The sequence below is a fragment of the Protopterus annectens genome, chromosome 13.part0 (genome assembly GCF_019279795.1).
Source record: "Protopterus annectens isolate FY-2018-M chromosome 13.part0, PAN1.0, whole genome shotgun sequence".
Taxonomy (NCBI): Eukaryota; Metazoa; Chordata; order Ceratodontiformes; family Protopteridae; genus Protopterus; species Protopterus annectens.
Window position 1 is genome coordinate 1,033,647,688 of NC_056747.1, and position 26,576 is coordinate 1,033,674,263.

Sequence of the window (26,576 nt, forward strand, 5' to 3'; positions counted from 1 at the left end):
TATAGTACGAATGAAAATCTTTATGAGGTATTTGCTTTCCACAAGTAATGCAATTATTAACTTTTACTGACATCGGTAAGGAGCAAGAAAAAGTTTCCCCAACAGGGTACTTAGCTTTAGTTGAAGACTTCAGTTCTGAAATTTGAAAACGAAAATTTCAGCAGTCGGCCGACCGGCACTTGTGAACTGCTTCCGCTTCGGGCACCGCACAGCAAGAAAGACTGATGTAATGGTGTCGGCTGTATGTTTTATACCTCTGACGACCTGACGTCATGGTAGAAGGGACAGCAACCGACGCAGGACCCAAGACTTTGTTAATCAGGCTGACTGAGGGCTACCTGCAAGCAGATAATCCAAATGCAATGACTGCAACAGTGAAACACGAAGAACAGGAACTGGAAAAGTGAGACAAGAAATGACCAAAATGAAGAGTACAATTAAGAAGCAAAGCATGAGATTACTAAGCTCTAAACCAAGAGAACAGTGGAAGAAAACTGAAGGGGGACGATGTACTACTTGCACTCTTCCACCAAAGACATTAATGTTGTTATCAAGAAACAAAAACAGACCCATCAAGGAAGCTTAAGGTTTTTTTCATGATAGCACTCTTCAGAGTTGGGAAACAAGAAACTGGTGAAGAGCCTTCATGTCATGATAGCCTGGTTCAAGCTGCCTTTTCCTTCTGCCTCAATCTAGAGTGGCTATGACTAGCCTCCTCTCTCACTTTCCATTCCTCTTTCTGGCAACTGCTACTTTTCAACTAGTTCAGACTTTGGAATCACAGACCACTGAAGGAGCAAGAGTAATCCTCCTCAGTCCACCACAGATAAGGCATTTACTCATAGAAGTGATCAAGAACATCTTCACCACTGCAGATATGGTGACACCCTGGGCCAGCAGACCTATACTGTTACAGCATAGAGACAGTATTTTTACATTAATCCATACATCGCACATGGTCTCTGTTTCAGAAGCAAGTCCACGTACTTCAGTAATCCATCTCCCTAGCTATCCAATCAGCAATACAAGTATGTTCCCCAACTCAGGTTGTTTCTTGTGCAAGTCAGCTTGAAAACAAATCCAACATCCAGTCAAAGTAAGTTCCTACATATTTCAGAAAACAATATTGTCCATCTATAACAAAATATTAACAGCGCAATGATCTTTCTATCACCTCAGTCCAAGCTGCAACACAATACAATATACTTCTCGCACTTTAAAACCATACAAAAAGGGAGGAAAGAATTTTTGGAAAATATCCGTAGTAGCACAGTGAAACAAAAATTTAAAAAGAGTGACACACAAATGTTCAGTCTAGTTTACCAACATTCTCCCTTTAAAAATAAAAAAAAATGAAGACGCCCCCCAGTACCTTAATAAGAGTGCCTTCAACAGAAACTGGACAGCATTACAAGACAAATTCATTCAACACAACCTACGAGTCTAACAAAAAAAACTGCAAACTCCTGATGGAATTTACTTATGAGGTCCAAGCATTGCAATAAGGAATGAAGTAACTTTGCAGTCTACATTCTTCATGTATTCAAAACTGTACAGTACTTAGGTGGCAGTGCTGAGCCATATTACTGTTCCATCTGCCAAAATGATTCAACAATTATACTTTACCTTTACCAAGTTGTTAACAAACCAGTAGACACCACCCATGTGCAGCAGAGTATCAAAGACATGGATGGAACGGCTATTCACCCAGCCTTTCTCCAGTAAATCAGAAAATGTTGCCAAGAGCACCTCCCTGATTGGTTTTTTGGAAGGCAGTAAGTTCCGGTATGGGATGGGGTCCATCCCCGTAGAAGGAAACTTGAGTTGGGTTGCAGTCTGCTGTAGGACATCTGCGCACATTTGCTCCAGGATTGAACTCATAATTACAACTCTGAAACAACCAGGAAAAAAAGTAACTATCTTAAGTCAAATATTAACGCTATTATGACTGCAATTAGCTGAAAATACTGATCTTGTAAGGTCATACCTTTACCAAGAGTAAATGACCTGCCAGTACAGATGTAATCCAATTAAACAGTTTCAAGTTTACTATTTTACTTGGTCATTTATAGGCTATGAACCCTTTTTCATGAACACCAAGTAAGAACAAATTTTACATTTAAATACAGCAATGCATATTACAATCTGCATAGAAATATTTTAAACTTCACTTTACCCCTTAACTGTTTACCATTTTTAGAAGGTTTATTTCCTAGAATACTTTTTTTCCTGTTTTACTATTTGTATACAAATGTTGCTGTCACAAACCATTTCAACATTTTTTTCAGAAATTTTAGAAACCTGTGCTGGCATAATTATTTATAAAACAAACAGCAGCAGTTGCATTTTGAATTTTAATGAAAAAATGTTTATGCTATTATATGTTTCAACACATAAAAAAGAATAAAATAGCACTTTCACAGAGAAATACATATTCTTTTCAGCCTTAAAATCAAAACTTATTATCAATCTTTCTAATAGCTTCCCCCTATACCATGTAGAGCGGTTCTGCTTTCAACTAACTACTTATAAAACTTCAAAGGTGCCAATGATAAGGCACCAAAAAACTACTAATAAAACTTGAAAGGCGCCAACTAACTACTTTGCAGTTTGCATATTTCAAAAGGCAATTCTGACCTGCATTTGGTATATTTAAATGCTAACATTAATCTAATACCATTTTCCTAGGTGATCTAAATTATCCAACTATAGACTGGGACACCTACAACACCACTAGTGCACAAGCACAGAGATTCCTGGACTTCATCAATACAAATGCCCTTCACTAGTGGGAATAACATTTTGGATTCTGCCCTTACAATTTTGGGAGCATCTTGTACCATTTTATATATATCGGAAGATCTGTTCCTCTACTGAAAGATTCAGAGACCACTCGTAAAGCATTAGAATGGTCCAACAGCCTATCCGCTAGGATGTTGGACCATCCCGGAATGTGCGTTTCAATGAGAAAGTGACTGGTGGAGATCACCCATTCCTACACTCTCATAGCCTCTCGACAAAGGGGTTAAGATCTGGTCCCTCCCTGTTTGTTGATATACCAGACCACTGACATGTTGACTGACTGAATTGCAATCGTTCCCAGAGGAAGAAAGGCATGAAGGGCCTGCAATGCTAGGAGGACTGCCCTCATCTCTAGGACATTTATGTGCAAGCTGGTCTCTATAGGGGACCACAGGCCTTGGACTGTCTTGCCTGAACAATGCCCCCCCACCTGAGCTGGGAGGCATCCATGGTCACTGTGGCTTGGGCCGGGGCTGCAACAAAGGGTCGTCCCTCCAAAATGTCCGGAAAACACATCCACCATATGAGGGATGACTGACAGACTCGACTGAGTTGAATTGGATATGCCAATGGCAGTTCCAACAAGGACCATTGTACAGCTAGAGTCCACTGTAGAATTCTCATGTGTAACTGGGCACACAGGAGAAGAGTTATGGTTGCCGCCATCGAGCCTAAGGCCCTCAACATCGATTCCGCTGTTGGGAGATGTGAGTGGTAGATCAGGGAGACATGCATCCTCAGGTTAGGAAGATTTTTCACTGAAGAGCATCTATCATGACACCAATGTAGTCTATCACCTGTATCGAATCTAGGAGAGATTTGGATGCGTTGATTGTGATCCCCAAAAACAGGGCAAGAGACAGGAAATAATCCAAGAGTTCCATCACATCTTTTTTCATGTAGTCCAGGGAGGTACATCTCAGGTCATTCTCACCCAGATCGACAATGATTGAGTCATATTTGTACTTGTTGTGGAGTGACCTGAGTGCATGTGTTATGTGGCGGATCCTGGCACTTAACAGACAACTGACTGTCACCTTTTCCTTGTTCAACCTAGTGAGTGGAACATCAGTGTGCCTCACAATTGAGTCTCCTATGATTAGTACATTGGGCAAAGTGTTTTGCCTTAAGGGTTTAGGTTGAGGGGCACACTGTGGTGGTGAGCTATGTGTTCTAGGGTTGGTGTTGTGTTGAGGTGGTCGAGTGCATTCCTGTCTCAGGGGTTTCTGTTGTTTGGGTAAATTTTTATTGAAAGCCTCCGCAGACTTTCTGGCACCGGTAATAGTTTATCTCGGCTGAGCGCCACTGCACAGTCTGCAAACCCATGCAAACATGAGCTTTTAAACCAGAAAGTTGAAAGAGATGAAAAAACTGCCCAAACGGCCAATAAACTACAATTTCTGGACCAGAAACCACTCCTCTTGTGATAGATAGGCTACATAGTGCTTACTACTCCCACTGATAAGCTAGAAGGCTACCCTCCAACACAGAATGGTCTGGGGGGGCTCAGAAACTTACAAAACAGTCCTGGATAAAGCAAATCTGTATCTGGACTAGACTAGTTACAGGAAAGGCAGAAAACAAGCATAGAACCTTTTTTTTTTCTGGAGAAAAAAGGATATAGTTTTCATTCTCATTTCATAACAATGTGCAAATGATACAACTCAGATATATACTGAGTTTGCCACTCCAATAAATGCAAAAGGTACACATTTGTTTTTCTGTCATTCATTTTTCAACAGAATATCCAAATCACGACAAAAAAATACTGGTGGTACTTAGCAATGTATGATCATATTTCCAAAATGACAACTTGCACAAAAGGACAGCATGGCTCACAGTTACAAAATGCTGATGATTCTACACATAAAGCCACATACACACACAAAATTCTCTTCATGTAATGCACTTTACTGCATATGACACTAAATTATGAAAGGTATGGTTATAATTCCAGTAGCAAAAAGTATATTTATACTTTTGAGTACAAAATTACAGGAAGAAACAAATAGGATGTTTACTTATGAAGTAATGACATTCTGAATTACTAACATATCCTACTTATCGTGTAATGACATTTTTAAAAAAAGTCATTCTGGATTGCTATTACATCTTGAAATCTGAGCAGCAAAAGTTTTGTACAACACTTCCAGCAGAAACAAATGATGTAAAACAATAGACTGTGACAGTGAAGGCCTGTGAACCAGTGTACTTGGTATCAATGTATGAAAGGCCATATCTCAGTCCTCCCTTAAGATTTTACTATAAAACTTCTAGGAAACAACCCCACCAACAATGCATTAAAGGGGGAAAACCAAGGGCATAGTGATGGGGGCCAAGTTAGCCCCAGCCTTTGCTAATTTGGTCTTATCCTGGTGGGAGATGCATTCTTTACGTAACTTATCAGGTTTTTCTCAGGTGTTTTTGTACAGGAGGTACATAGATTATCTCTTTTTTATATGGGAGGGTAGTGAACTAGAACTATTTGATTTTGTTAGTAATTTATCGGATTCTATTCCCTTTCTTAATTTTAAGGTGTCAGCTTTTGGAAAACAAGTTAATTTTTTGGATGTACAGTTATCTCTCAATTCTACTGCACAGTCTTGGACTTCTACGATCTACAGAAAAAGTACCTTCAGAAATAATTATTTGCATTACACTAGTGTGCACCCTTTATTCATCAAACATAACATGGCTAGAGGACAATATATTAGATTGTCCAGAATTATTTCTGATGACATTACCTTTATGAATGAGTGTAAGATTTTTACCAACTTTTTATTGGATAGGGGGTATCCTTGTGATGTATTACAATCTATTTATGACAAAGTATTTTCCATAAGATACACCAAATTTCCTCCCATTATTTTGAAAGGCTTTTCTCCTAAATCTGCTTACAAGTGTCATGTTACCAATACTAGTACACACTCCACCTCTCCAGGTGAACAATGTCAGCTTGTTTCATCTGTGGGAGCCTCTAGAGTCACAGGTCTTGAAGTTTCAGCTAACACTAAAGTAGATAGAATTACTTCTTTTCCCATACCCATTTGCAGGGATTCTAAGGCTATTAAAAATGTTTTTTATAATAATTGGGATATTCTCACTTCTAGCCAAGATGTTAACCTGCGATTAGGTCCTTACCCTGTGTTTTCTCACAAGAAGGTTAAAGCCCTACAATTGCTATTTGAAAATAGAGATTCTCATTTCTTAGTCTCTCATTCTATGGTCAATACCACTAAAGGCATGTTTACTTGTGGTAACTGCATTTCTTGTAAATGGATTTTTACAGGGGACACCTATATGTCTAGACATAACAATTTTACAGTACACTTCAACAGTTACTTTGTAAGTCTATTTATGTTGCTTATGCTGCAGTCTGCACTACATGTTCTGCATTCTGTGTGGGTAAGACCATACGCAAGCTATCCACGAGAATCAAAGAACATTATGGTGCCATTAGAAATGCTGATTACAGTAATGCGTTGGCTAAGCACAGTACTTCTTGTACATCCTTTGTTGAATTCAAATTTCTTGTCCTGGACTATGTTCCCTTATTTTTTGGAAACAAGGATACCTTATTAGAAGTTAAGGAATTAAAATGGCAGTTGTTATTAAACGCAGAGACCCCCCCCCCCAGGCATTAATGAAAGTTTAAATATCAAATGTGTATTAAAATGACGTTAATGACTTTTTGCCTGGTGTTTGTGTAATTAATTTGATTTTTTATTTATATGCTGTACATCACTGTTTTTATTTCTGTTTTATTAACAGTTTGGTTTTATACATTTCTCATGTCTCTACTTTTGCATACATTAGTTCTTCACTTTACCACACTTGTTGTTTTATATTATTCATGAGCTTACTGGGATTATTAATTCATGATTGACTGCTTCTTGCATGTACATTGGTTTAGGGATTATGATGTCAATTTAGATAATGTGACACTCTCTATATACTGTGGAATCGTATTGTACTGTTACATTTCTAAGGAAGTCCAGCACATTAAACTGGATGAAGCACATTTTTACTGGCTCTCAGTTTCTTTATTAATATCTTAACAATCTCAAAGTTTTGTTGTCATATTATTTAGTTCTTCATGCCTTTATAGAGTTTTGGTTATTATATATATATATACATATATATATATATATATATATATATATATATATATATATATATATATATATATATATATATACATACATATATATATATATATATATATATATATATATACATACATATATATACACACACACATTTTATATATATATATATATATATATATATATATATATATATATATATATATATATGTGTGTGTGTGTTTGTAAAATATGGAAAAACACACTACCCATACTATACAAGAAGGTAGCATAGTAGGTTTAGTTTACACAGCAAACAAAGGAAAATATCATTTTGTGACTTCTTTGCATCTTGTCTTAATGCAAAAATAAGCTCCTAGAAACAGCATGCAAGGTGCTACAGCAGCTAGAAGGCATGAGTACTGTCCAGAAATCTTGGATAAAGCAATGAAGAAACGAACAAGATAAGTTAGAGATTGATTATCTGTCAGGGCATATTTAAATTATGTTAATGTAAAAACTGACATGACAATATGACAAATCAAGAAAGCATGAAATGACAACTTTCATTCAAAACAGCAAATGCATTAATGTCAACTGATTCTTCAAACAAGCACAGAAATTTGGTAAACAATTACAGCAACATTGCTACGTATTCTACAAGACAAAATGGCAGAAAAATACCTTCATACAATTATCCAAATCTGCTGCCAGACTAATAGGAGTTGTTTCAGCTTGTTCAGGATCTCCTAACCAGTTTGACATAATCTCTCAAAACGCATGTGCCTCAAGTTGCCTATAACTGCTTTTTTTTTTTTTTTTTTTTACAGGTTTTTTTTTTTGTTTGCAACATTTCCATTTGTTAGCTACTTTAAGTACACAAGATGACCAACTTTCAGATGGTCTTCTTTAGCATGGTGAATAAACAAAGTAAAACCGTGGACACACTGACTACAAAAACATATCCTTCTGTCTGCATCCCTTATAAACTTTCACTTTCGGCTTTTCCCAGTTAGGGGTCGCCACAGCGGAATTCCGGTCTGCTCATGATTGGCAGTGGACTTTTACGGTGCTGAGTTGCCAGCCCGACGCCCAACCTTCAACGAAGGCACGCCCATTCACCCTCGCACCTACCTGCATGTCTTTAACGTCACAACTGTGGGGAGGACATACAGACTCCACACAGAAGGCGCTACACAGCTGAGAATCGAACGGGAGAACCTCTTGCTATTAGGTGACAATGCTAACAGCTGCACCACCGTGTCTTTGCATCCCTTATAAAGTAAGCTCTACAAATCATAACCCAACATGAAAGGATGACAAAAAAGCTACTTCATCTAAATCAAAACCTGCAATAGGTATTACACTAACTGAACTGAAGCAAAGCTGCAACAGAGAAAAAGTCTAACCAGCTTATTTATCTTAGAAAGTGGAGACTAAGAAAAGAACATCTCTAACTGTGAAGGCAACATTTCATACAACACATCCAAAATATCAGTCCAAGAATATTTTATAGCCCTCTGCCCATCCTTACTCGTGCTAATTTTAACACCAAAATGTACTTACCATAACATTAGATCTATGCTGTCTGATTTTCAGCAGGTTAAAACTTATAGGTCATTGGATCTGATGGGATCAAACCTTGGCACTGACTTCGCAGCTGCATCGGATCCAGAGCTCTGACTCCTCCCTAACCCATAATTCCCTAGGCTCTACCATATATGCTCAAATCGAGTTTGCTCTCAAATTTCTGAGATATACGAGGACATGTTACCTAACAGGACCTACCTTTAGAATGAACCCCTAATTTAGATAGTCCCAAGTTGTTCAGGAATAGTGCGTACAGTCTCACATGACTGCACACAGACGGGGAATAAAATCCACACAATCATCTCAAAGCCATAGGTGACAATTTGGAAGGGGGTAGGAGGGAGTGAGTTTGAACTGGATGAAAATCAAACAACATGGATCTAACATTATTAAGTACACAACTTTTGTATCCAATGTTATCTATTTTCATTCATTTCAATGAAAGGGACAGAATGCCAAGCTGTCAAACTGGGTGGTATCAAGGAAAGTCACTGAATACAAACTGGGAAACACAGGAAACGGCAAACTCAAGAAACACAAAGTCTTGTTGTAGCATTCTGGAAGGAAACAGTTGTAATGCCAAGATAAAATAGTCAAATTACTTTAATAAATCCCAAAATGTTAAGCGCTTTTGTTTCTTAACATAGAAACTTCTTCAGAACTAACCATTATATTCACTCTAAAACCTTATATTCACTAAACAACCAATAACAAGCCAACTTGAATAAAACATTAATGGATATAAATTATTTAAAGAAACATGAATATGGTAACATTGAACACCTTAAAAACTTTTAAACTTCAATCTTTTCAATTTTATTAAACAATTAATAGACACGGCATCATTAATCCCCGGCCAATAAGTATCATTTAAAGTAAGTTGCCACTTTAATTCACATTTACTTAGGTGTTCTCCGGTGACACAGCCCATCGAATCATATCTGACTTGTTCCATCACAATAAATCTAAAATCATGTCCAGGACAATTCATTAAATTAAATGCCTATACAAAGCATTAGTGCTCTTATATTTTTTTATATCTAATCTATGGTCATATATTCTTTCTTTAATTTTCCTGGATGTTTTCCCAACATAAAAAGCAGGACACATGAAAAAACAGGCAACATAAACCACCTGACTAGAATTGCAGGAAAAATGTCCTCTGATTTTATATTCAATACCATTAATCTTGATACTATTAGTGGTTAATACACAGGAGCACTGTTTTCATCTCCTACATTTTGTCATACCATCGTTTATTTTAGTCAGTGGTCTAGTTTGTTCTTAAACTTGTTTGAAACATCTTGCATTCCTATATAGTATATGAGTGGCATTTCCCAATAACTTAACATTCTTGTCTTCCAAAGAACTTTGGCAATAGCATAACTATCAACAAAAAATTAGAAATAAACAAGTTCTGACTGTCAAGCACAGAATCAGATTTCCCATACCCATTAAAGAATTAGCATCTCTTATTTCGACCCTAGATGTTTCAGGACCCCGTTGACCCAGTAAAGGTAAATAGAAACCTTGTTCTCTCTTCCAAATTACTTCATTGTTATTTCTGACAAAAATGACTTAGGATATCCCCTTCTTTCAAACATCTCTAAAACATAGTCACACACTTTACAAATAAAATTCTATATCGGTGATCATTCTAGCCAACCTTATCAATTGCCCCTTCACTACTGCCTTCTTCTGATGTTTCGGGTGCCAACTGGTATAATGCAAATACGAATTTGAAAAGGTTGGCTTCCTAAAAATATTGGCCTTAAAATGATGCAAACTTTTCTCTAACACTATGTCTAAAAACACAATTCTATTGTCATTGTACACATAAGAAAACTTTAAAAATTTGGTGGTATTATTTATATAAAAAACAAAATCAAACAATCTCTCCTTGGTGTCAGTCCAAATTAAAAATATATCATCCAGTAATGTGTGTAAAAGGGGCAGCAACCTTTAAATTCACTATTAAATACATATTGTGCTTCCCATCGGGCCATAACCAATTTAGCGAAACGGGGAGCTCAAGCTGCTCCCATCGCCACACCTGCTACCTGCTTGAAGAACTGACCTTCAAAGAATAAAAAAATATTATTCAAAACCACCTCCATAAGGGTAGATACTGGCTTCACCCTTTCATTTGTTAGCCCACCAATCCCAAATAAAATGCCCTCAAACCATTCAACCCCAATATCATGGGGGATCACCAAATAAAGGTTCAGGACCATCAATGGTAATGAAAAAACTATTTTCCTCAAAAGGTATTTGATTAATCCTAGCCAAAAATTGCCAGGACCACTTACAAAGTTGTGTCAATTGTTCAATACGTTCCTTTAGTAGCCAATCCAAAAATTTTTCTACAGTATATACTGTGTTTTAGATCTACTAGAGTCCACTATAGGCCGCAATGGAGGATCAGCTTGGGTATACCAAAGATACCCATTACAACTGGCTGAGTATTATACATGTAATCATATTCTGATTGAGTTATAGAACCTTCCATTAACAAATCAAATAAATTGTCTATCTTAGCATATGCTATGTTAATTTCATTCACAGGTGCTTCACAATACGTATCAGAAAACAGCATAAGGTTCATACGGTTGAAATAGTCTTCTTTATTCTTTACCACTAATCCCCCCCCCCCCCCCAAATCAGGCTTCATGACCCTGACATCTTTATCATTACAAATTTCAGTCATTAACCCACACTCACTCGGGGTCATGTTAGAAAACCTAAATGAGGGCATCTTTTTAATATATCCTGGAGCCTCAATTCACATATTTTTTTCAAAAACCTGAACAGTATGATTGGGATTAAATACACTAGATCTACTTGAAGACCAACCTGTATGTCTCATATTCCCACCACTAGAGAACCACAAGGTTAGATTAAACTTTTGTGTATACAACTTTAAATCCATAAGAACATTAGGTAACACTGGCCTCTGAGCTGGAATAAAACTTAATCCTTTAGAAAGCACATCCACATGTTCAACAGTTAATATTTTGCTAGAATAATTACAGACTGTAAAATCAAAAAATGAAGTTTTTTACCAAATCAGGTCTTTTATTAAATGTAGGAGTCTCGTCAAAGGCTTAAAACATGCTCAAAATCCATGTTTATACTATCCAGTAAGACATCCGATATTAAAGCTGATTCCGGTTGTGGCCTTGGAACTGCTTCTTGGGCTTGGCACTTTGAGATAAGTCTCCATGTTCTGTTGATAACTTGCCCCCTGGATTTGTTTGTTGTACATCCTTTCTGATCACTGTACAAATTCTTGGTCAGAAGGGGCTGCTTCATTTGGGATAACATTTAAACCTTCAGTGGGAGGTGCTTCCTAGACGGTAATTGGCTGAGGGATACTATCATTCAACAAACTCTTAGACGGACCTGAAGGATTAGGATAAGCTTGTTCGATGTAATCATCCAAGTCCTTTTTAAATTTTTTGATCTTTCGAGTAAGGATGGAATTACACCACCCATCAACTTTAGCAGTAGTTTGTTTCAAAACTCTCAAATAAATCATCATTCTTAATAGAGGCAGTTAAGGCATCAAGTTCTCTAGATAAAGCCTCAATTTTACCATCATTGTTTTTTACCATTGCACTCATAATGTCACAACCTGACCTACTAAAAATCTGTACAAGTTCACTGTGTAACTTGGAACCTCTTACAACTCCATTGGTATATTTGCAGACATGCAGTCCCTTGGGGACTTGATGGGCTGAGATATTTTTTAGCAAATAGCCATTTTCCAACTGGAGCTTTTTAAATAGAAATAACTTTTTTTCAAAATTAAAAAGCTGATCTGATCCACTCACTCCAGATTCTGACATACACTGTCTTTGTATATTAGGGTGAAAATCAAAATGATTGGCTTTCCAAACATTAAAGTCAATCTCGCTGTTCCTTTGCAAATTGTACCCTGACTCCATAGGGGTCCATTGTGTAAGTGGAAGACCCAGGTTATCACCAGATGCCCCATAAGTATCTTGGCAAGAGTTCTGGCAATTGCACAGTCTACTAGCTTTTAGTTGTTGACTCACTTGTTTTAAAAGAAGTGTCAAATCACCACCAGAATTTCTTCTGATCAGAGGAAAGAAGGGATCCTTTGCCATCGATAACCCCCAGTCCCAAAGCCAATCACCAGTCTGAGTTGACTAGAGCCAAAGCCCTGTGTGGAACAGAGAGCTCCAACAATCTCTGTGTCAATTCCCCCACATTGGAAAGCAACACTGAAGCTTCTCGATCCAAAGGGACTGGAGTTGAGAGAGGGAAGCAGTTGGTGAAGTCATAAGTACCACTGGTGTGATAAAGGAGCTCCAGTTCCAGTCAGATCCGATAACACTGGACCTGAACGGTGAGTTGATACAGATTCTAGTAATGGAGAGGTAAGATGGCCAGTACTCTGTACCTTTAATGGCGACAGTACTGGGATAACCCCAGAGTTGAATTTGCATTCTCGAAAACTTTCTTATCACTCTAGCAACATCGAGCTCTGTGAGGGTTTGTGATAGCTGAGTGGATGATGCCACCAACGGTGGTCGTGAGTACCTCCTTTCCTGAAGGACAGGAGAATGCAATCTAGGACTTACTGGTCCCAGTGAGTATCTGGCCCATGGAGAAAGTGATCAGACCCAAGGAGTCATCAGATCCAATCCTCGAGTGACTTTAGAGTCAGGACTGAGAGAAGTTGTCAGTTCTGGAGAAAGTACAGTTGTGTACACTTACCATAAATGTAAATGTTTGAGTGTATTCACTGTTGCAGTCATCATCTGTGGGTTATCTCTGCTGTGGTAGCCCTCGTCCGGCCAGGCTAACCTGACTCAATGTTTTTCTGTGTCGGCTGCTGCCGCTTGCTGGCTGACATCAGGTCATCAGTGCTATAAAGGAAGGCAGCCAACATCATTACATCAGTCTTTCTTGCCGTGGAGCCCGTAGCAGAAGCAGTTCACAAGTGTGCCGGTCAGTCACTACCAGAGTTCGTATTACAGCTGAAAACGTCTAAAGCTAAGTACCTCATTGGGGATCCTTTCTTCTTGCACTAACCAATGTCTGAAAATGTTTCACTTGTTTAGGCCCAGACCATGACGTCCCCCGTTGCCGATTCTGTGCCCTCTTTAATGTGAGAACCATTCATCGTAGAGCTCTGTTTGCAGCCAGGTATTTCTGTCTTCCACCTTCGCTTTCCGAAATGGCATCTGTCAGCCATCAATCCGTAGACATTCAGAAAAAAAGCAAGAATAAAAATAGAGATGGACCACACAAGGCTAAACCTTCTGACAACTCTACCGCTAAGCAGGTCATCAGTTCTCCGGAATTCAGTGAGGCGCCTTTGCAGCCACTGATACCCAATTCGATACCTTCGCAGGCCTCTACTGAGACCCTTTCGGAGTCCGGTATGCCGCAGAAATCTTCATCTTCCGAGCCTTTGGTTGTCTCTGCCTCGGTTGGGTCTGGACAGCTCTTTTGCATGTCTGTAGTATTCTAGCAGCAAATGAGACCTAAGCATCTAAGGTAGAGCCTAGGGAATTATGGGTAGGGGAGGAGTCAGAACTCTGGATCCGATGAAGCTTTGAAGTCAGATCCAACTACCCATATGTTTGAACTGGGTGGAAACAGACATTGGATCTTACATGTTTACCTTATTACAAAAAAAAAAAAATTCCCTTACATTGCTATTATTCACCACTTGTAGCACCATAAATAAAAAAAAGTTTGCCCTGCATTGGATATCAAATGTTTAACCAACCTGTTAGTCTGTTTACCACATCTCATATCACTAAGATGTATTATGAGCTCTTTCAATGTTCTATTACTTTTGCCCACATAAATTCCTTTGCATTTTTGATGAGGCTAACACAATATATTTCGTGCAGCAACCAGCATATCTTCTCAAGGACTGCGGTGGTGGTGCTGTGGTAGCTTTGTCGCCTCACAATAAAACGTTGTCCTGTTCGATTCACAGCTAGAGCGTCTTCTGTGTGGAGACATGCGAGAATGGGCATACCTTCATTGAAGGTTGTGTGTCAGGTCTGGCAACTTGGCACGTAAAAATATCTTCTGCCAATCATTAGCGGACCGGAGTTCCGCTGTGGCGACCCCTAACAGGGAAAAGCCGAAAGACTCAACAACTGGCATATCTTCTCGATGTATATATTTTCCCTGTTATTGGATACTGAAATCTGTTGCCAGTGTCTATAAATTTACATACCTTGCACCTATTACAATGATAGTTGCCTTCTTTACTTAATAAAGCTTGATGTATTTCTGTGTGACCATCTTTTTGACCACAATAGACTACGTTTTAACAATTTAGCATTCTTGAATGCAAAATGTGGTTTGTCACCCACTATTTTCCTCAGTTCTTCACTCTTTAAAATGTTCCAATTATGCTTTAGAACATCACACACTACTCCAATATTGCTGTTACACGTTAGAGTGAGTTTAACGTTTGTATCTCTTTTATTCTGGTTCTCATTAGTAGCTTTGTTCTACTTCATTCAAATCCCTATTGAGATACGGTTTCCCTTTGCTCTGTCTAAGGCTTTTTATACTCTTTACTTTTTCTTTAACTGATTTCACTAAATAACCCCTTATCATACATATTGCATACTAGATCTTCAGTTGCTTGTTCATATCCACATTCTTCTGTACGTAGTCTCGATGTTCTCAGCAACTGCCCTGTTATGATATTAATGAATGTATGTGCTGGATGCTGACGTTCTTGATGTAGTAAACTGTTTCCATCTTGCCTTGCTTATTGATTTTAAGGCAGCATCCAAGAATTCTATTTGTTCTGATGAACACGTTCAAGTAAATTATGTAAATGGTTGACAAACTGATCTAACAATTTGACAGTGCCTTCCAATGAAATAAAAATATCAACAAAGCGTCTATAAAAATACTACACTAAAACAGTTATCTCCAAGTACATACATCTCCTCCCAGCTTGCCATTACAATATTGGCATAGATACTAGTGCACAAGGTGCCCATAGCTACACCTTGTTGTTGTACATAAAAGCTGTTGTCATAGAAAACCACGTTGTTATTCAACACCATGTTCAACAGATAGCATATGAAATGCAAATTAGGTCTCTCTTGCCAGAATCTGAAGTGTAGTGAACAATTTTTTTGAATGACAAGAGTCTGCACCACAACAAATACTGAGTCAAACCAGCAGACCGTAAACTCCACCAAGATGTGGGAGTAATGTCATTTATGATTTGAGTTATAATTACAACATATACTCTCCCCAGATGACAGATGAATAAGCCAACTATATGTTAAGGTATCTCACTGAATTTTCCACTACTCACCGTGAAAAGGACAGTTATATAGGCATCAGCAGAGCAGAAAATATTCTTTAATGTGCTAGTATTTTCAATGGATTATAGCAAAATTGCCATTGATTTGTTGAGAATTTAACAAGATCCCCAAAGGCAAGTAGCAGCAAAAATTGTAAGTAGACTTGTTATGTAGACCAGCAGTGCAGTTTTTTTTTTAAATTTAATTAATTTATTTTTTTCTTAAAAGCCAAACGTTGAGAGAAAACTGAGCAAACCCATCAGTGGGAGGATTCAATGAAGATTTAAACCCTTCAACATTGTAGGATAATGTTATAAATAATAAATAAAGAAGTTATGTACTCACCATAACATTCCATCTGAGTTGTTGATTCTCATTTGTCTTTAACCTGAGGGTTCCTGGATCCGGCCACAGATCCAACTCGGCCGCATTCTTCAGCTTCGGCTCCAAGCTCCTCCCCTACCCATAATATCTCTGTCTCCCTCCTCCCTTCATATAGAGTCTGTTGCCGAAAAATAGGAGCATCCTAATATAAAGAAGATGCCTATAACAAAGTAGCATAATCACAAAAGGGTCTAACAAGGGAAAAACAACCAAATAAAGGGAGGCGGAGCTAAGATTTGTCCATCTGGTCCAATACAAAACTCACACAAGGCAGGGGGAAGGAGGGAGGGACAGTTGTAGACAAATGAGAGTCAACAACTCAGATGGAATGTTATGGTGAGTATATAACTTCTTTATCTGATGTTGTTGAACTCATTTGATCTTCAACCCAAGGAACAGAGTCCCTGGCTACCTATGAATCCTGGGAGGTCCTCATGGAAGGATATTCTGGAGCATGGCTGAGCCAAAGGATGCCCTGTCCCTAGAAAGAAGAGCCAATTTATAATGGGAGATAAATGTGTGCGTAGAAGCCCAAGTAGCTGCGGAACAGATATCATCTAATGAAACCCTGGACCAAAAGGTGGCAGAAGTCGCAAAAAACCTAATGGAATGCACATGGACATGCTCTGGAAGAGATAACCCTTTGGCTCAATAAGTCAAGGAGATGCATTAAGAAATCCATCCAGCAATAGTAACTTTAGAAACTAGCTTACGAAGAACAGGTTTAGAAAATGATACAAAAAGTTGATCAGACTTAAGAAAAGATTTTGTTCTGTGCAAATAAAAGCGCAGTTGCCTGTGAACATCGAGCAGATGGCAACTTGCACTCTCCCTTATTCTGGAAATTTGGAAAGAAATCTGGCAAATTGATGACCTGGTTAATATTAGACTCTGATGCCATCTTTGGTAGAAAAGATGGATTAGTTCACAGTGACACCCTATCTTTATGGAATACCATACAAGGGGGCTTGATAGATAAGGCTTGGATCTCAGAAACCTTCTTGGCTAAGGTAATCGCAACTAAAAAAGACGTCTTCCATGACACAAACTGCAATTCAACTGTGGCCGCTGGTTCAAAAGGAGGAGAAACCAGGGCCTGCAACACCAAGGTGAGATCTCAAAGCGACAATGGGTGCTTAACCCGAGGCCTGAGGAGGAAGGTACCTTTCAAAAGGGCCTTACAAAGTTTGGAAGAAGCCAAAGAAGCCGAATTGTTGCCTATGTGAAAATTTGAAATTGCTGCCATTGTACCTTAACTGTAGAGAAGCTAGTGCCCTGAAGGATGTGTGATCAGATCCAGAACTGGGTCTAGTGTCTAAGGTGGACACACTGCATGAGACCACAGAGAGGGGAACCAAACTTGCAAAGCCAGAAAGGGGAAATGAGGATCACTAAGCTCCCCAGCTGTCGAGCTTTCTGAATGAACTTGGATATTAGAGGTAGAGGAAGGTAAGCATACAGTAGACTGGATGGCCAAGCATGAACTAGTGTGTCTTTGGGGGGGCTCCACTGGAGGGGGGGTTCAGAGCAAAATACTCATAGGATCATAGGAGATTACTAGGCTAATGGCTCTGGGGCCCTTACAAGCTTAGCAAAGAGTTAATCCCCAAAAGAGAAATCTCAATCAGCACCTGTTACCGCTGTCAATGAGAGACACAGGTGGAACACCTTGGGACAAATTTGTGGTTGCCCATCCACTCATCAAGGTTGCGCTTGAAGAGGGTCAGTGATGTGCTTTGTTTGATGTGTATGGGCAGTCTATTCCAGAGACGGGGTAGCCTTTGGGAGACAAACCTGTCTCTCCAGCAGGTTTTGTTAATTTTACATATTAGATTTAAGCCTTTAGATCGGATACTACTCAAGAAGTTAGACTTATGGATATGTAGCATCTCTAGTAGAGGAGGGTCTGAGATTGCCTTTTTGGTGAGGCACAGATCACCTCTGAGCAATCCGTATGACACAGAGTAGAGTGACAGTGATTTGAGCCTGTCCACATAGGACAGGTGTTGGAGGCCATGGATTCTCTTTGTGAGGTATTTCTGTGGCCTTTCCAGGTGGTGCAGGTGTTTGGAGAGGTATACACCAAACGGGGAACTGTACTCAATTACTGGCCTAATGAGGGAGGAGTACAGAGAAGTAATAACCTCCTTTTGTCTGGATGCAATCCCTTTACTTATGAGATGAACCAAGCAAAAGGCCTTTTTTGACCACTGTCGCTACATGATAGTCATAAGTGAGATTGTTGTCAACTTGTGTACTCAGATCTCTCACCAGAAATTGTATGCTTAGGGGTTGCCGCTAATAAGGTAATCAGTAGGGGACGTGTTTTTGCCAAAAGGTATGATAATACACTTTTTTGCATTTAACTTAAGGCCATGACTTTGGCACCAGTCATTTGTTGCTGTGAGACCCTCTTGAAGTATGTTAACATCATATGGAGAATCAATGACAGCACCCACCTTACAGTCGTCTGCAAACTTGGTCAGCCACAGGCCTTTTGTCTTTGCCTGGACCACTGAGAAGTACTGAAAAAAGAAAGCTGCACCAAACTTACACAACCACCACGTTTATTAACAAAAAGAATAAAAAGTAAGATAACGTTAGTGCTTTCACAACTGCTCTTGTCGCTTTATCAGACAAACTGAACATCTCTCCAACCAGTTTACATCACATGTTAGCCATCAGCTGATGGGAATCAAATATTCCAATTATATAATTAAAGCAAGCTAATGTTATAATCAAAAAATACTATAGTAAATTACATCTAAATTTAAAAAAAAAAAAACAGTCCATAAATATGCATATGTGGAAGCATATATAAACATCTCTAAATACATATATAAGAAAGTTTGTACAATATCTATTAAAATATACTTATAACTTACATATAAAATTTTTTAAAAACCAGTCCATAAATATGCATATATGAAAGTATATACAAACATCTCTAAATGCATATTTAGAAAAGCTTGTATACACACTATTAAAATATATATATATATATATATATATATATATATATATATATATATATATATATTTATATATATCAGAATATATTTACATTTACATTAAACCATATACAGGCAAAACTCATGTTAGAAAAATGTTTTGCTATATGAAGAAGCCTCATCGAATAATATAGTAATAAGTCTCATCGAATAATACATGCAGCTTTCTTTTTTCAGTTGGTCTTGCTATTCTGCACCTCTCTGCACTCTCAGCAGTTTATTTTTATTATCTCTGAGACGTAGATGCCAAACAAAAGGGGTCACAGGACAGATCCCTGGGGAACACCACTAGTGACAGGTCTGCTGTCGGAGGTAGTGGCACCTATTTTGATCATGGGGGTCCTATCAGTGAGCCAGTTGGCCACCCACCTGATGAGATAGGGACTTGCGCCAAGTTCTGTTAGCTTTTTGATGATGCCTGAGTGGGGGATTGTGTCAAAGGCTTTGGCCAAGTCAAGGTAAGCTGTATATACTGACTTTCCCTCATCCGATGCCTTGTTGACAGTCTCAAAAAAGTCAACCAGGTTCAACAGGCAACTGGGTGGGGTCAAGTGCTTGGACATTGCCTATGTCCTTGTTTACGAGGTCCATAATAATACACTGCATGGCCTTACAGATCAGACTTGTCAAGCTAATGGGGCGATAATTTCCAGGGTCAGTAGTGGCACCACCTTTGTGCAAAGGGATGACAATGGCAGTTATCCACTCTGCTGGAATGAAGCCTGTACTTAGGCTATGGTTGAATAGGGTGCTCAATGGCGAGGCTAGTTCTTGCTGGAGATGTTGCAGAATACAGCCTGGGATACTATCAGGTCCCATGGAAGATGTGTTCTTTGGCTTGGATAGGGCCTTTAACACTTGATCTACAGAGATATGAGGTGCGGGGCAAGTATCAGGGATGTCGAACGGGCCTTTGGGGGGGCAGGGGGGTGAAGTTTGCACTGAATCTGTCTGCTAGCAGGTTGGCTAGGTCAGCAGGATCAGTGTAAGTGGTACCATTAAGAACTAATTCAGAACAAACCTGGGCTTTGCCATGGAGGTTTCTGACATAACTGAAAAAAGGTTTGCGGTTAGCCTTTGTTTCTGAGGCTAGTTTCGATTCATAATTGGTTTTGGAGGTTTTCACTAGTGATATAATTTGCTTGTTGTGGCTAAGGAGGGAGTTTTTCCAATTAGGAATTTGTGCCTTTTTACCCTTGGACAACAGTTTCTTCCTTTTGTTATAAAGCCTGTTGATAGAGGATGTCCACCACAGAGGTTTGTGTTTCCTTGAGGAGCAGGTTTTAGTTCTGTTGGGTATGGCTGAGTCCATGCAGTTGTACAGCTGCTTGTATACTGCACTGGCACACTGTTCAACATATTTGTCTGCATCCTCTGAGTGGGTCGGTGGTGTGAAGCAAGTGATATCTTCCCTTAGAAGATTGTAGTCTGTTTTTGAGAAGTTTTTTTGCCTGGTTATGGCTGGGGTTTTTAGGACGGGATAGACACTTCGAATGAGACAGACCGATGGTCTGATCTCACCAGGGCAGAACTTACTATGAGAGTGGTGCAGCGGTCACCCAAGTTGGTGAGAACCAAGTATAGAATGCGCTCTCTCCTTGTGGGGGATGACACAAGGTAGTCTAGTGCGTTAGAACTGATGAACTCAAGGAATCATTGGGTGAGTGCATTAGAGCAGTAATAGTTCACCCAGTTTATGGTGGGGTAGTTGAAGTCACCAAGGATCAGGGTATTAGGGGGTACCCTGATGGACTCAAACTTGGATGGGTGTCTTGCCAATTGTCAGTCGCACCTGGAGAAGTTCTAGTACATCATGCTGGCAAACCAGTCTGGAGGTGTGCTTGTCTTTAATGAAAACAGAAACTCCACCACCCTTAGTCTACTCATTTTGGAGTCAGAATGTGTGGAATGAGGTAAAGCCTGGTAAGGCAGGGGTGCTCTCTGCAGCCTTTAACCAAGTTTCCGTGAATGCACAGATGTCAACATCTTTCAGTGCTAGGAGAGCCTCCAGTGAGTGCATTTTCAGGCTAAGGTTTGTAGCATTAAGCAGCAAGACCTTCAATTTTCTTTTTGACGGATCTTTTTTGTTGGAAGATTTGCCCGTGGGACATTACCTGAAAAGGCACAATGGGGGAGGCAAGAGCCTTGGGCAGAATTCTGAATCCCAGGGGTGACAAGTGGAGGCCATCTCTGGCAAAGCATCGAGGCCAGTCAACCATGCCATCCCAAGCAGACAGATACTGGATCCCTTTGGAATGACGCAAGAAACTAAGCCAATTGTTGAAGTCAATTATTTTTTGTTGGTATTGTGGTATCATTCTTGGTGAAGGTAGGATGCTGCTTAGGGCTAGGGCCATACTTGCCTAGGACACATGCTGACAGCTCAATCATGTCTTCCTTCACACAGTCCAGGGAGGTACATCTCATGTCATTCACACCAACATGAACAATTAGAGAGTCATACTTGTACTGGTTGTGGAGAGACTTAAGTGCGTGTGTGATGTGGCAGATTCTGGCATTTGACAGACAATTGACTGTGATCTTCTTGTTGAGCCTGGTGAGGGGGACATCAGTGTGTCTCACAACTGAGTCGCCAATGACTAGTATGTTTGGTTTAATGTTGTGTCTTATGAGCTGTAAGAGTTTATTGTTGCCTTATGGGCTGTGTTTGTGAGACATTGGTGTGTTGTCTGCTGTCTGTGATGTGTTTGGTGTTGTGTGTGGAATGCCTGTGAGTGTGTTTTGGAGGTCTCTGCTGTTTAGGCAAGTTTTATTGAGGACCTCTGCATATGTGGGTGTGTGCTGTGCTTAACTATGTGATGTGGGTGGTGTGGTGTTTGTGCTGGCAATCTCCTCTTTGTCAGAGGTACTGACTGAGATGCGAGAGAGCATGGATTCCATTTTACTGATACAGATGCATTTTTCATAAGTAGAAGAATTATGTGCTAGGAGAAGAGGGTTGTCAGTGAACATGAGGCAGTTGCTACACTGTCTTAATATGCCCATGTCGACCAGGCTGGCAAGAGAAACTGATGGGAATTGTCCAGACATAGTGTTTGGACACTTGGAAGGACTTGGGGAGAGAGGGTTTTGATAAGGGTTTGTCCACAACAGTGTAGACCACGAAAACCTTCTTAAATGTAAAATAACTGGCCTGAAGCCCAAGTGCTAAAACCAAGACTAAGAGGGTTAGAATAACAGACAATTTAATCAGGCAACTAACTAGCAGTAACAAATGCAGCAGAATAAAACCACTTCAACATTTGGAGTAAGGAGGAAGAATAAAATAAATAAATGAAAAAGTGTACTTTTTTTTGGTTTTACAGAGAGGGAAGGAACAGAAGATAATTGGGGTTGGCCTCCCCAAATGCTCTGTCTATACACAGTAGAATGAGATGATAAAACAGGACTGGGAGGAGTGTCCAAAATCAAAGAAACATGGGGGTAGTCGTACCCAAATGATCACCCTGTGCTCAGTAAAGTAAGGAAATAAGATGGACTGCAAGGAGTGTCCAAAATCAAATTAACAGCAGGGGCGGGCAATTCTAAAGTCACCAGATTTAAGAACAGACCAACACTAGAGTGGGAGGGTGGGAAAAAAATGCAGACATAGAAAAAAGCAATCTCAAGCAAATCAATAAATGTAGCACAGTTTTGTTGACCATCACTGATAACAGATTAAGTGCCAAAAATATACTTATAAGCTTTCTGTATCAAAATGGCTGACGAATCAGTCATAGCTAGGCCAGAAGGAGCAGCTAAGATTCTGATTCTGTCTCACAGAAATGCCACTTTTTATACAGTACTATAAAGGAAAACTTAAGAGCCTCAGGGAATCAGATAACACAAAAAGCTGTGCTCACACCTTGACTAGGCTGGTTTCTAAAGAAGGTGGACCAACCCCCCGCTATGAAACCAGCTGAACAGTATCTAGACAAAGACCAGAAATATCAAGCAAATAAATAAAAGCACTACAGTTTTGTTAACTATCAGTAAAACAGAAAACAAAATGTTTGCATTGGAAGGAGAGGCAAAGAGACTGCAGCAAGGCTGACCCCACTTTAGAAAGAGCTGTTCCACTACTGAAGGATTCAGAGACCACTTGTAAGGCATCAGAACAGACCTGCTGAGTCTGTCCGCTAGAATGTTGGACCTCAGTGGAATGTGCATTGCCACCAGAAAATGGCCAGTGGAGATCACACACTCCCACTATCTCAGGGCTTTGCGACAAAGGGGATAAGATCTGGTCCCACCTGTTCGTTGATGTACCAGACTACTGACATATTGTCTGTCTGTCTGTATGGCAATAGTCCCCGGAGGAAGATAGGCATGTACTGCTTGCAATGCCAGAAGGACCGCCCTCATCTCCGGGACACCGATATGCAGATTGGTCTCCAGAGAAGACTATGTGCCCTGGACCATCCTTAACATGCAATACCCACCCTCTTCTAGCAGGGAGGCATCCATAGTCACTGTGGTCATGGGGGAGGAAAGAACAAATGGATGACCCAAAAGGAGGTACGAGGATTAAAGCCACCACAGAGGGGAGTCCTTGCAAGCTAATAACAATCAAACAGGATGTGACAAGGGAAGGTCAAGCAAGAACCAGTGGATGGCTAAGATCCACTGAAGAACCCTCATATGAAGGCGTGCCTTCGGGAGTGATCATAGCCGCCATGGACCTCAATGCCCGAAGAAGTGAATCTGCTGGGGGATGTTTGGCTTGAACGATGTAACTCACATGATGTCAGAGTGATAGTATTCTGTCCAGAGGCAGAAACATCTTGCCCTGGGTAGTGTCTATTCGGACTCCTATGAAGTCGAGAACCTGCCTTGGTGCCAGCTGAGATTAGTTGAGGTTTATGGTTATGCCCAGGTGTTCAGCAGTCTGGGGAAGACAATCCCTGGCTTGAATTTGTCGATGCCTGGAGGGAGCGGAAAGGAGCCAATCATCCAGACAGAGGAAGACCTGAAACCCCTGCATCCACAGGTGAGCCACAACATACATCACTTTGGTGAACACCCAGGGGTGGTAGTGAGCCCAAAGGGGAGCGGTCTGAACTGAAAATGACTGGCTCCCAAACGGAAGTGGAGAAACTTGGTCCGAGATAGCCTGTTCATCTTGATATGATAGTACACATCTTGGAGGTCCACGGAGCACATCCAGTCATTTATCTACAGGAAGGGCAGAATGGATTGAAGGGTGACCATCCAAACTTTTGTCCTGGCAACTGACAGGTTCAGGGTTAACAGATCCAGAATGGGACTTAAGTCCCCCATTGTCTTTGGCACCAAAAAGAACCTGGAATAAATGCTTAACCTGGATTGGTCTAGGTGATGGGCTGGATCACTTTTTTCGAACAGCCTGGAAATATCTATGGCTGCCTGCTCTCATTGCATGGGTGGAATGTCCGGGAGGTGTTTGGAAGGAATTGGGGGCTGAAGAAAGGGGATTGAGTATCCTCTGGATATTATCTGCAGAACCCAACGATTATTTGTTATTGACTCCCAGGCTGTTGGGTGCAGGGATAGATGTCCCTCAACTGCCTCCAGAGATGAGCAGTCAGACAACCCTTCAGGGATGCTGCGAGGGCCTGTCCGGGAATGAATCCCAAGACCCTTGGTGCCTCAGGCCCCACTGCCACGGGGGCGGCATCTGTGGTATCCCGCTCTGATCCGGGGGAAGGTGAATCCTGAGCATCTTGGGAAGTGCCTTGAGATTTCCGGAACCATATCACCTTTACCCCACGCTGATTCCCACAGAAGGAACGTTGAAGGGTGGAGAAGCGGATCCTGACGGCAGATAAAGTCTTCCAGTCCTTCTCACTCTGTACCAGGGTATCCCGAACTGTTTTACTCAACAGGGTGGAACCATCATAGTGAGCATTCATAAAAGACTCCTTGAAGGGCTCCGAGAAAGCACAAAGCCGGAGTAAGGCATGACGCATGATGACTACACCTGTCCTGGCCGCCCTAGAGGCACCTTCCATAGAATGTGATAGGAGCCTCATGGACGTATTCGATATTGGTGTAAGGGTGGCCATACTGGAAGAGAACACCTTCTTCTCCTCTGTCAACATGGACCCTGGGGCAGACTCAGCAACCTCTTTAACCAGGTCTCACTATAACCTGATGACGTGTGTCAAGTAATTCAGCGCACATAAGGCAAATGTGGCTGAGGTGTATGTTTATTTCCTGAAACAGTCCATAGCCCAAGACTCCCTGTCTGGACGATGGACTGAAGAGCTCTCCTGTGTGAGCTCTTTCTTGGTGGCTGCCGCCAGGACCATGGCATCAACCGGGGATCCCTTTGACCAATGTTACCTATCTGAAGGATCACTGAGAACTTTGTCCAGGCAATTGGAGATAGCCTCAACCATATCCGGTTCATTCCATGCCTTTGATGAAATCAGATCTGCGGGACAGGAAACCAGGGAGGTAGAGGGTTCTGCCCCAAACAGCTCCAGAAATACCGATTCATCCGGGCTGGGGTTCTGGGTAGACCACCAACCTCGATGACGCAAGATTTCCATAATTTTTCCAAAGGGAACATCTTCCAGGGGTTAGCGGGGGGTGCCCTCCTCTTCCTCCAAGTCAGTATTTTCCATGAGGGACTCCGGTGGAGAGTCCAAACGCCTCCTTTTGCACATGTGCTTCCGTGGGGGCTCCAAGGGAGGATATTCTGGGGAGGACTCGCAAGCCTCAGTGAGTTCCCGGGGGGGGGGACCTCCTGGGGCGAAGTGGCAACAGGCTGTTCCAGAGGGGGGCAGGATGGCAGATTCCAGCCCAGAAAAAGAGGAAACTAGGACAGACTCGGAGGATGAAAGTGTCAAGGGTCTCAAAGGAAGTGAGAGAACCCTCTCCACCACTATGAAAGCAGAAGGCGAATGGATTCCTGAACTCTGGATTGGCTAGGACTGGATCAGTCTTCCCCTGCGCTGGGGAAGAAGCCAGACCTTGGTCTGTTGGTGCCGAAACTCCGAGAAGAAGAGATGACTCAGAAGGCCTTGAAGTAGACGCTATCCCCCCTTGGACCAGACTCCCAGGCTTCGGCTCTGAAAATGTTGGAGCCGATCCACTCACAGCAATGGTTGGTGCTGAGGTACCTGGAACCATCGGCGCTGACCCTCAACACCACAGAACCTTATACCCAATGGTTCTGAAACCAGATTTTGGATCGGAGAATGAGTGATTGGTAAGGAGGAGGACTGCATGCCCCCAACTCCAGAGGGGGACGTGGCAGGCAAGGCTCCCAAATGAATCTGGGCTTAGATACACTTCCGTATCATCCTGTCCACCTCGGCTTCCGAAAGACTCTGAGAGGACTGGATGGAAGAAGCTACCAACCTGGGCCTGGAATGGCACTGGGGGGAAGCCAAGAA

The 26,576-nt window shown here is 40.9% G+C and overlaps 1 protein-coding gene across 1 annotated transcript in view; it reads right to left on the bottom strand.

Moving 5' to 3' along the window:
- The window catches only part of MED24 (mediator complex subunit 24), a 1,193,465-nt gene that overhangs the window by 521,768 nt on the left and 645,121 nt on the right, over positions 1-26,576 (bottom strand). The window contains exon 20 of the mRNA XM_044055033.1: positions 1,627-1,891. Coding sequence (XP_043910968.1) covers positions 1,627-1,891 — 265 coding nt within the window. The remainder of the gene's footprint in view (positions 1-1,626; positions 1,892-26,576) is intronic.